The sequence below is a fragment of the Mesoplodon bidens genome (genome assembly GCF_964165515.1).
Source record: "Mesoplodon bidens genome assembly, chromosome: 6".
Taxonomy (NCBI): Eukaryota; Metazoa; Chordata; class Mammalia; order Artiodactyla; family Ziphiidae; genus Mesoplodon; species Mesoplodon bidens.
Window position 1 is genome coordinate 71390889 of NC_138162.1, and position 12402 is coordinate 71403290.

Here is a 12402-nt window from a genome sequence, read left to right on the forward strand (position 1 = left end):
AGCCATGGCCGCTGAGCCTGTGCGTCCAGAGCCTGTGCTCCGCAGCGGGAGAGGCCACAGCAGTGAGAGGCCCGCCTACTGCAAAAAAAAAGAAAAAAACAGACACCGTGGAGGGCTTCCCTGGCGGTGCAGTGGTTGAGAATCTACCTGCCAATGCAGGGGACACGGGTTCAGTCCCTGGCCTGGGAAGATCCCACATGCTGAGGAGCAACTAAGATGCACCACAACTGCTAAGCCTGCACTCTAGGGCCCACGTTCCGCAACTGCTGAGCCCACGTGCTGCAACTACTAAACCTGAGTGCCACAACTACCGAAGCCCACATGCCTAGAGCCCGTGCTCTGCAACAAAGAGTAGCCTCACCGCAACGAGAGAAAGCCTGCATGCAGCAACGGAGACCCAACACAGCAAAAAAAAAGAGAAAAAGACACCGTGAGTTCAAGTTGAAGGTAAAAAAGAGTAAGCACACTTTGCTCTGTCTCCTCCACTCATCCAGCTAAAAAACCTGGACAGAATGCAGGGAACAGTCTAAGGACTATGAAAAGTAAACAAAAGCAGGTAAATTGGGGAAGACCAGAAATCACAGTACCAGAGAACTGGAGTTGAGTTTACCACTTCCTTCCCCCTTTTGCATCCCCCAACCTAGTCACAGCACAGCTCCAAACCAGGAAGTACATATCTATGTGGACAAAGATAGCTCTAGAAGTCCTCTAGTTCAGGCTGGTGAAGAGGGAAAGTATTCTCCTCATAGTGACCAGTGGTGGTGGCAACAGGTACCTAAAACTCTAAGGGAAACTTGCTCTCCAACTGGATGATCTGTGGTCTCAAAAGAATGGGGAAAACAACCTTTGCTTTTTTTCTCTCCTTCTCTCTGTCTTCCTAGCAATTGATTCTGGATGGGTCAGGGAAAGTGTGCAGCAGAGTAAGGTAAATAAAGCCCCAGCTTTCTGGTGAGAGGACCACAAAGGGAGCCTAAGCAACTGAACAGTACTGATGAGGTTACAGAAGAGGATTTTGGAAAAGTGACCTCAAAAAGCTGTTTATGAACTCCTGAGCTCACCCCTGAGCTGCACATGCATGGATCTGATCCTAAGTAGCATACTAAAATATTTGACAACTAAAGTAACAGTCCTTTCCCCATGCTTCACACTGGCCACATACAGGACAGATCCAAATAGAGTGCAAAAACTTTAAAAATGGAACCAACATAGAAACCACAACCCACAGAAGGCTAGATGGAACCTGTGGTCTGGACTAAACTGGGTTAATTTCCTACTAAAGCAAAAAAACCAAAATACTCCATAGGATTTAAACAAGACACAGAGTCTCACAACATTATATTCAAAATGTCTAGGATACAATCTAAAAGTACTTGACATATGATGAGCTATGAAAATCTCAATGTACATGGGAAAAGACAATGAACAGATGCCAAAACTGAGGTCACACAGATGTTAAAATTATCAGATAAAGAATCTAGGACTACCCTAGTGGCGCAGTGGTTAAGAATCCGCTTGCCAATGCAGGGGACAGGGGTTCGAGCCCTGGTCCAGGAAGATCCCACATGCTGCGAAGCAACTAAGCCTGTGTGCCACAACTACTGAGCCTGTGCTCTAGAGCCCAAGAGCCACAACTCTTGAGCCCGTGTGCCACAACTACTGAAGCCCACGCACCTAGAGCCCACGCTCCACAACAAGAGAAGCCACTACAATGAGAAGCCTGCACACCGCAATGAAGAGTAGCCCCCGCTTGCTGCAACTAGAGAAAGCCCGCATGCGTCAACAAAGACCCAACACAGCCAAAAAAGAAAAAAAAATCTAAAGCAGCTATTATTGGAATTCCCTGGCAGTCCAGCAGTTAGGACTCAGTGCTTTCACTGCTGGGGCCCGGGTTCAACCCCTGGTTGGGGAAGTAAGATCCCACAAGCTGTGAGGTGCAGCCAAAAAAAAAAAAAAAAGCAGCTATTATTAAAAACCTCCAACAAGGGCAAACACTCTTGAAATGAATGGAAAGACAGAAACTCTTCGCAAAGAAGTAGCAGATATAATGAGAAACCAAATAGAAGTTTTAGGGTGTGGGAATTAGGAAGAGGGTGAGTGAATTGGGGAGATGTTGGTCAAAGGATATAAGCTTGCAGTTAGAAGACATCTAAGTTCTGGGGATCGAATACACAGCATTGTGATTATAGTTAATATAACAATACTGTATTATATACTTGAAAGTTGCTAAGAGACTAGATCTTAGATGTCCTCACCACAAAAAAGAAATGATAATCATGTGGCATAATGGAGGTGTTAGCTAATGCTATAGTGGTAATCATATTGCAGAATGTAAGGAATCAAATCTACACCGTAAACTTACACAATGTTATATGTCAATTATAGCTCAATGAAAAAACGAAAGAAAGAAAAAGGTGAAGAGGACACTTTTAGAAACTCTTTTTATTGGGTTCTCTTGGGGAGCAGTCATTTCCCAGAGAGCAACAGCCCAAACATTCAAATAAAAATAACTGAACTGGAGAAAAAGATAAAAACTAAAAAAAAAACCCAAACAAACAAAAAACAAAAACAAGCAAACGAAGAAAGAAGAATTGTAAGTTATCAAAAGGGTGAAGGTTAAGGCTTCTGAAAATATATAATGAAATCCGAAGTAAAAGTGAAACATTTTTCCCCAAAGTTTAAACTGCCCTTATGAGATACATATATTTAAACATATTAGAAGGGAGATTTAAACTTTGAGAAGATATATATCTAGGTAGACATCTCAGAAGAGCTGAAAATTTAAAGAAGGTAGAGGTAACTTGGGATGGATTCTTTACTAGATTTGATACTTAAGTACATGTGTATACTTCATAGCTAAAACCAGCTGTGGCTGGCAAACAACTGCCCATCAGCCTAACTGTGTAGTGGAGAAGGCTGCAGAACCTTGGGAGAAAGAGACATTAGCATTTCAAACGCAGATACTAATACAAAATTTTAAAATGCTAAAAAGTAGTACTGTCTTTAAGTAAATTAGGCAAAAAGTTTTTTAAAAGTTTTAGAACTGAAAATACAATAACTAAAAAAAAATCTTAGAGAAGAATGTAACAGAAGAGTCAATGAACTTGAGAATAGATGAATAGATATTATCTAAATTGAACAACAGAGGGATAAAAAGGTCTCCTCCCTGCCAAAAATGAACAGAACCTCATGGATCTGTGAACAATACCAAAAGGGCTAACATTCATGTCACTGGAGTTTCAGAAGAAGAGGAAAGAGTGCATTATTGTGTGTGTGTGTGTGTGTGTATGAAAAACAATGGCTAAAAATTTACCAAATTTGGCAAAAAAACAATAACCTAGAGATTCAAGGTCAGCAAACCCTAAACAGGAAAACACAAATGAACTTGAATCAAAATCCATTACAATCAAATTGCTGAAAACTAAAGACAAAGAAAATCTTCAAAACAGCCAGAGAATAACAATGCATTGCTTGGGACTTCCCTGGTGGCGCAGTGGTTGAGAAACCACTTGCCAATGCAGGGGACATGGGTTCGAGCCCTGGTCCAGGAAGATCCCATATGCCACAGAGCAACTAAGCCCATGCACAGCAACTACTGAGTATGCTCTCTAGAGCCCGTGTGCCACAACTACTGAGCCTGCGCTCTAGAGCCCACAAGCCACAACTACTGAGCCCACGTGCCACAACTACTGAAGCCCACACTCCTGGAGCCCAAGCTGTGCAACAAGAGAAGCCACCGCAATAAGAAGCCTGCGCACTGCAATGAAAAGTAGACCCCGCTCGCTGCAGCTAGAGAAAGCCCACGCGCAGCAATGAAGACCCGACAACAAAGACCCAATGCAGCCAAAAATAAATAAATCAATAAATTTATTACCCCAAAAAATGCATTGCTTATAGGTAAACAAAGATTCAAATGCCTGTGGAGGCAGAAGGAAGGATAACATTTTAAAGTGCCAAAGAAAGAGAGATGTCAGCTCAGAATCATATATCCAGTGAAAATACGCTTCAGAAATAGAGATGAAATAAAGACATGCTCAGATAAAAGGAAACTAAGAGAAGCTTTTGCAAAAAAAAAGAAATTGCTCTAAAAAGTTGCTAAAGGAAGTTCAGATGTGAGGGAAATAATATCAGAGGGATATTAAACAATATACTTTTAAATAATTCAGAGGTCAAAGAGGAAATCTCGAATTAGACAAGATTTTAATTTGAATGAAAATGAAATTTGAATGAAATTGGGAAATATTTTAAACTGAATGAAAATGAAAATATATTACAAAATTGGTAGATAAAGTGGTGTTTAGGGGCGATTTTATAGCATTAAATACCTATATCAAAAAGGAAGAAAGCTTTCATATCAATAATCTAAGACTTATGAAACTTAAAGAAACTAGGAAAAGAACAAAATAAACCCAAAGCAGTCAGAAGAAATGATAACAGCAGAGATAAAATTGAAAATAAAAAACAATACAGAAAATTAATGAAACTAAAAGGTGGTGGTTCTTTGAAAGGATAAAAAACATTGATAAATCTCTAGCAAGACTGAAAACAAAAAAAAAAAAAGAGAGAAATGAAAGAGAGGATTATTGCTACATAGTGTAAGTTGGTACACTATTTCCAGCATCTCACAAAGTATAAAAGGCAGTATGGAGATGAAAGAGCATGAGCTTTGGAGTTTCCAGACATGGGTACAAATCCTGGTGCTTTTACTAACCAGCTGTGATAGAAAGCCAACTTCTTCACCTTTTACGTCTTAATTTTTTTATACGTAAAATGAGGTTTGTAATATTTTAACTCAAAGACCAAAAGGTAAGATTTAAATTAGATTAAAGTAGGTTAAGAGGGACTTCTCTGGCGGTCCAGTGGTTAAGAACCCGCCTTCCAATGCAGGGGACACAGGTTCGATCCCTGGTCGGGGAACTAAGATCCCACGTGCCTCAAGACAACTAAGCCCACCCACGCAGCTAGAGAGAAGCCCACATGCCGCAACTAAGACCTGATGCAGCCAAAAAATATAAATAAGTAAATTTTTTTTTTTAAAGTAGGTTAAGAGCCTGGCACAGAGATTGTGCCCAACAAATGATACTTTCCTACTCACCCTCTCCTGTCAGGAATGACATTTACCAATAATAAGGATAAACAAGGGGAATATGTTTCTTGGTTTTTATTACTAATTATATAAATTCATTATTAGATAGTTTTTATATTTAAAGGTTTCAAATACCACCTTACTATGCTGAGCAAAAGCTCTATTTTGCATATCAATCTATTTATATCTATTTAGCATTTATCTATCTCTCTACCTCTCTATATATCTATGGTTAAAACTAAATGGGAAATCGAATTTAATGCTACTTTTGATCATTTTGTTTGATAATTAAAATTTTCAAACCTAGTGTCCACTGAGGGAAGCCCTAGTAGTAATCACAGCATTAATGTGTCCAGTAATATGTAATTTTACAAAGTCCACACTAGATGGCAGATTTTAGACAGTATTTTTTGGGTCACTAACTATTAGGGTTTTTCTACAATCCTGGAGCTTAGCCAGTTGATACCTCCTTTTGATTTCCTTTTTGTGAGTGACAGTTCAGTTATATTGGTAGTTGAGATATTTGGGAACCTTTTTGCCAGATAGTCAAATTAGAAGAGGCAAGTAAAAGGAATGAACAAATACCAATCACTAAAACCCAAACAGCTAGATCCACTTTTACAATATTTATTACTTCTGGGGTTTTTCTGGCCACGCTCCACGGCTTGTGGGATCTTAGTTCCCAGACCAGGGATGGAACCCATGCCCCCTGCAGTGGAAGCGCAGAGTCCTAACCATTGGACCACCAAGGAATTCCCACTATTTATTATTTTTTAAAGAAAAAAAGTTACATGCTATATTTTAGTACTACAGTTTGGGAGAGAAGCGTACATGAAAGGTAAATATCAGCTGGAAATCCTTCTGAATCATTTTGATGACTTCAATAAATTTTTTAACGCAACAGTCTGTTATTTTATCTCTTCATTTTTTCTTTCCTCTCTACTTTTATTTTAATCATATTTTAACAAGTCTTTAACAATAACATACTGTGTACAAAGAACTCTGTGTAAATGGGGCCTGAGGGAGTTGGATGTAGGGAAGCGGGGACAGGATCTTGCATTCTAAGCAATCCTCTCCCCTTAAGGACACTGTAGTCTTACAGGGAAAATAAGACAACTACAAAAATACCACAGTACAGGGGCTTCCCTGGTGGCACAGTGGTTAAGAATCTGCCTGCCAATGCAGGGGACACGGGTTCAAGCCCTGGTCCAGGAAGATCCCACATGCCGCAGAGCAACTACTGAGCCTGCGCTCTAGAGCCCGTGAGCCACAACTACTGAGCCCGTGTGCTGCAACTAATGAAGCCCACGTGTCTAGAGCCCGTGTTCCACAACAAGAGAAGCCACCACAATGAGAAGCCTGTGTACCGCAACAAAGAGTAACCCCTGCTTGCCGCAACTAGAGAAAGCCCACACGCAGCAACGAAGACCCAACACAGCCAAAAATAAAAATAAATTTAAAATAAATTAATTTAAAAAAAGAAAAAACCACAGTACAGGTAGAAAGTGAGACATGCCCATGAAGTGAAGTTTTACCAGATGTAAAGGAAAGGATTATCTCATTCTGGGATAAGTATTGAAAAGGGATGAAAATGACATATATTGAGGGCGAATTATATGGCAGGTACCGAGCTAGATGGTTAACATGCATAATTTTTTTTGGCAGCATCCCTGGCATGTGGGATATTAGTTCCCCGACCAGGGACCGAGCTTGTGCCATGCCCCCTGCAGTGGAAGTGCGTAGTCTTAACCACTTGACCTCCAGGGAAGTCCCGACATGCATGATTTAATTTCATATCACTTTTTACCCTGTTAGACGTTAAAAAAAAAATCCCATTTTTCAGGAGAGGTAACTGAGTCTTGAGGAGAATACGTAACCAAGGCAAGTTTCCAGTTAGGAAGCAGCAAAATCTAGGGTTGAACTCTGGTCTGTTTGCCTCTAAAGATAGCAGGCGGGAGAGGTAGTATCTTTTACTATTTTTATTTTTGAAAGTGATTTATTGCAGTTTTAAGAAATAGAAACTTTATGTATGTGTATTGTAGGATAGAAGAATTGTAAGAGATTGAAAGGCAGGAAACAGACATTCAGTACAGCATCAACACAGACGCAGAGGCTGGAGGGAGAGAAATGGTGGGCACTCAAGCTGACTGGAATGGGCTGCCTGTAGGCTGACCTTAAGTTCTCACACCTAAAAAATGCTTTTAAAAGAGAGGAAAGAAAGACATTTAAATCTGCACAGGGAGATTTAATACCTGTGTCAACACATCTGCAGGAGATTATTTCTAGGATTTCTCCATTTGACCTTGGTGTCCTGCTTCTACTGAGCTTCTGTTCTGGGTTTCCCTGTTGCCTCTACATTATGACATGTCCACTCAGAGGTGAATGTACCAGCTCCTCAGAATACTGGTACTAATGCCTATCATTTATTTTCAACACATAGTTTTTGAACCCCTACTATAAGCCTGCCCTAGGTCATAACTGCCAACATAAATCAAATGGAGGCCCTGCCTCATAATTATGTCTTACTTGAGCCTCCCTCAAATGCCCTGTCAAATGATGAGCTCCTTTGAGGTTCATTTGTAAGTTCCTGTAGTAGAGCAAAGTGGTTAAGGGAATGACTTGACGTCAGACAGACCTGAGTTCAAGTCCCAGTTCTACTCACTGTGAATTGTGGAAATGTGATCACACAGAGCTTCTGTAAGCCTCAGTTTCCTTCTCTATAAATTGGAGATAATGATAATATAAGTATACATGGGAAGCATAGATTGGTTGCTACATCTACTTTTTTTTGACAAGGAAAAACTATTTAAATTATGCACTCAATTCAATTGGTGTATTTCAAAAAGTGCAATATTTTTCTTCATTATCAATAAAAGGAGTTAGAAGTTAACTTCAAAGAAATAAGGAAATGACAAATTACCTGAAAAGTCACAGTCACATATGCATTCACTGCATCCTAGAGAAGAGGGGCAAGTTAGGTTCACCCACTTTCATGAGTTTCTTCAAATACCAGACCTATTCATGGGTGGAAGAGAAAAGGCAAATTTTTTAAAGAAGTATGTTATTAAATGAGGTATTTGCAATTCTTAAGAGTACCAGGTGGGGAGTATGTTTTCTAAACTAGATCTAGGAAGTACAATACGGACTCAATCTGTCCTCCTCCCCTCCAAATCTGTTTACTTATTAATAAATTTAAAAACAAACAAACAACAAAAAAGATTAAACAACAACAACAACAACAACAATTTCACACATACCACCAAAACAGAAAAATAAAACACTAAGAGGTCCCAGATTACTCTCCAGACAGGAACCAGTGGTTCTAGGCTCAACAGTTCAAGCCTAGAATTCATCTGTTACAAAGGCATCATGAACATGCCTTACTTCCAAACACAAAAATTTTTGTAACAATAAAACCAAAAACTAGTCCTGGTCACTTTTCTAACATACTCAAATTTAACTAGTATTTAAACTGAGTCGGGAGAAGAAAGAAATCCATACTTACGGGCCAAGGGTGGGTGCAGAACATTTGTCCTTGCCCTCATGAAAGGCAGAGACATTCAGCTGCTAAAGAAATAACTAGTCCTTTGTAGTCAGACAGTTTATTATTTCCATAGACAGCAATAGCAAGATCCGCAAAGGTGCCAGCTCCCTGTGTCCTTTGCCCCACAAGACAGCACTAAAGCAAAAGGGGTCAGATAACAAGGCAACATGGGTGATAATGGGCTCTGGTTCTGAGGAACCAGTTTTATTTATTTATTTATTAACATTTATTTATTTATTTGGCCGCGCTGGGTCTTAGTTGCAGCCCGCGGGATCTTTTGAGTTGCGACAATTGAACTCTTAGTTGTGGCATGTGGGATCTAGTTCCCTGACCAGGGATCAAACCCGGGCCCCCTGCATTGGGAGCATGGAGTCTTAGCCACTGGACCACCAGGGAAGTCCCAGGAACCAGTTTTATACTAAGCAGTTTGAGTATTTCCTGCTAAGCAACTTTATAGCATGCAGCTGTACCCTAAAGTGTGGGGGAGAGAGGAATTTCAAGGCAGAAGCCCTTATATCTTACCAGAACCTGGGAGGCAGTAAGAAATTGTCTCATAACAGCCTCGAGGAAAGATAAAAAGGAAGGTGAGAAATGGCCTTGTAGCAGCTCCTCCCAAGCCTCCCATTCTCTCATGTTCTGAGAGGATTATGGGGCATTTTACCAAGACTTAGATCTCCTGAGGTGAAGCCTTGTCCATGTGGCCTATATGGATATTTGCAAGGACACCTGCACAGAGCAGTTTCCCTACAACTTCACCCCCTAACCTTTCACATCACCAGTCAAGAACTCTCTTTAGAAACATAGGCCACCCCATTAGATATCCTAGTTATACAAATCCTTTTAACTTGTCCTAGGCAACAGAGGTACAACAATCGATTAAACTTACAGCAGTTGCTATAGTCTGTGAATAGGGCTGTGAATAGGTAAAAGGAAATCGGATCGGGTTCGAGAAAGTTTATCTTGTTCTACTGTCTGGCGTGGTAGCCGTTAGTCAGCAGCTGCTGGGAAGTTTCTGAGAGGTCTTAGGTTAAGATTCCCTATCGGCCAACGGTCAAGTTGGAGGTGACAGTCTGCCTTAAAAACTAACCAGGCCGCCCGCCCGCGCGTCCCTCGGTCACCCTGCAGCAAGCAGTCCCTTCGACCGTCCGACCCAGAAACGCCGGCCGAGCCCGAGGCCTCGGCACTTGCTCCCTGGCGGAGGGATCCGCGGCGGCTGAGGAGGCGGCGCTGAGCCTAGACGGAAGCAGCAGCTACCGCGGTTGCGGCGGCAGCGCATAAAGGGGCCGCCGCCAGCGCATAAAGGGGCCGCCGCCGGGTGATGCGGCAACCCCTGCGGCAGGCTCAGGAGCCGAGTGAGCCAGGGCCCCAAGTTCGTCCCGCCGGAGCCGCGCTGCGGAACTCCCCACCTTCTCCGGCCGACCCGCGATCACCGAGGCGGCCTCACGCCCCCTCGCCCCTTCCGCGTCCCTCCCCTGCCCTTGTTCCCGTCCGGGGGGCCGCCTCCACCCGCCTCTCGCGATGGCTCTGAAGAGAATCCACAAGGAATTGAACGACCTGGCGCGGGATCCCCCAGTACCGTGTTCAGCAGGTCCCGTTGGAGATGATATGTTCCATTGGCAAGCTACAATAATGAGGCCAAATGACAGTCCCTATCAGGGTGGAGTATTTTTCTTGACAATTCATTTCCCAACAGATTACCCCTTCAAACCACCTAAGGTTGCATTTACAACAACACTTTATCATCCAAATATTAACAGTAATGGCAGCATTTGTCTTGATATTCTATGGTCACAGTGGTCTCCGGCACTATTTCAAGAGTACTTTTGTCCATCCGTTCTGTTGTGTGATCCCAATCCAGATGATCCTTTAGTGCCTGAGATTGCTCGGATCTACAAAACAGATAGAGAAAAGTGCAACAGAATAGCTCGGGAATGGACTCAGAAGTATGCGATGTAATTAAAGAAATTATTGGATAACCTCTACAAATAAAGATAGGGGAACTCTGAAAGAAAGTCCTTTTGATTTCCATTTGACTGCTTTCTATGAGCCCAGGCCTCATCTTCCCCTGTGCACGTTTACCTGATACAGCAGGGCTGCGTGTTGTACATACTTGGAACAACAAGCTAGAAATACTGTACTTCTGTACCAACATTGCCTCCTAGCACAGAAGTGTGTGTGTGACAAGCCAGTTCTCCAGGCATAACCTAGGTGTGAGACTAAAAGCTTTCCTTATTGACTTAAATTTGGATAACGGCAGAATGTGGGGTGGTGGGTATGGTGTGTGCTTGGATGGAGAAGGAAAGCTCCACTGACCTGTAGGAGGTTGTTTTTTAAGTGAAATCCCATTAAACTCAAAACAGTTATGAAAAGCAAGGCGAAGAACATGAAGCTGTTTCTGTATTCATTTTATTCCGAAGGACTTAACGTCTTAGGTGAAAGTTATGACCAATCAGATTAAACTCTACCTACATCCTTGTATTTTAAGGTCTAAGTTTAACGGGTCAACATTTAAATGGATTGGAGCTATTAGTAAGTGAAGTGTGATGGGCTTTGTTTCCAACTCTTTTACATCTCCCCACCCTTCAACCTTCGTCCTTCAGCCCCTCTTTCTCTCTTCCATATTCTTTGGTTTGTATGGGGTTTCTCAGTTAATACATAGCTAATAGCTCTTATTTTTCTTATGTTTTTAACTGCTTAGGTCTATCTGGATGTAAGGGTGAAAATTCATTCAGTGGAAATACTTGTGTATATTTAAAGACCCAATTGCTCCTCTGGAGCTTGTACATTCAAGAATGATTAATCTGTGTAATAAACTGATTACTACAGTCATTACATAAAAACAAAAACAAAAACTAGCCAGATGCTCTGCAGATCAGAGCTGAAAGAGATGAATGGACCCTCCCCAGTCCCATCCCTCCCCAGCAGTTAAGGTTGTCCTGTGCTAGCTACCACACCCAAGTGCTTGGCATCAGTCCCCACAGCAATTATGTCACCCTTTTGCCAGTTGTCCCCATGTCTTATTCACACCATATGCCCAGACTTGTTCCTAGGTGGCTCAGTAGTTTCTTCCTTGTACCACCTAGAACATCTACAGTCCTCTGATATGTGGGCAACACTAGAAGCACTTTAGAGTTGTCATCTCACATCCATGATCATTATCATCATTATCCATAACCACCCAAATCTAGCAAGCTTAGCTGGGCAGCAAAAGGACATCGAGTTAGAATCTCCCACCTCCTGGCTCTTCTTTGATACACACAAATTCCAGTATCCCAGGAGGTAGACTTGAGAGGAAAAGAGTGAATGAGTTAATTACACAGTCCACGTGCCAAGACGAGCCAGGTCCAGTGCCCCAGACTCTGTGTCCCCAAACTCCCTTTGCTACTTGACTGCGTAGTTGGCAGTTTGGGTATGTGTGCCAGGCTTCCTTTGTCTCAGGTGCTGGAATCACTGGAGCTTATTTTTAGGCCCGGTTCTGACTTGTAGATGGATTGCTGCCCTGTGCAATAGTATATTCAGGTGGCTATGGTCCTTACCTGGGAAGCTCAGGTCAAATCAGCTTGCTTCCATTGATGTTCATCCTCCAAGAGTCCTTTTCCATAGGCATTCACATGGGTCACAAACAGAGGGCATGGGTCTTGTGCAATCTTATGCCCCGTTTGGCCCCTCTGAGCTGAGACTTGACTTTCCTGCTGCCAAGTACCAGACTACACTGCTAGCCCATTGCCCAATGCCATGAGTCAGTGAAAATGCAACAAGGCATATTTCGGGAGGC

At 42.1% G+C, this 12402-nt stretch overlaps 1 protein-coding gene across 1 annotated transcript; it reads left to right on the top strand.

The window, feature by feature from the left end:
• Positions 1-10056: 10056 nt before the first annotated feature.
• On the top strand, positions 10057-11460 carry LOC308618879 (ubiquitin-conjugating enzyme E2 D2-like). Its single transcript, XM_081237194.1, has one exon. It carries the CDS (start codon positions 10146-10148, stop codon positions 10581-10583), a length of 438 nt encoding a protein of 145 aa, XP_081093320.1. The 5' UTR covers positions 10057-10145; the 3' UTR covers positions 10584-11460.
• Positions 11461-12402: the final 942 nt, after the last annotated feature.

What these genes read in the sequence shown, in the direction of transcription:
- LOC308618879 (XM_081237194.1), top strand. Translation starts at nt 10,146, where the DNA reads ATGGCTCTGAAGAGAATCCACAAGGAATTGAACGACCTGGCGCGGGAT.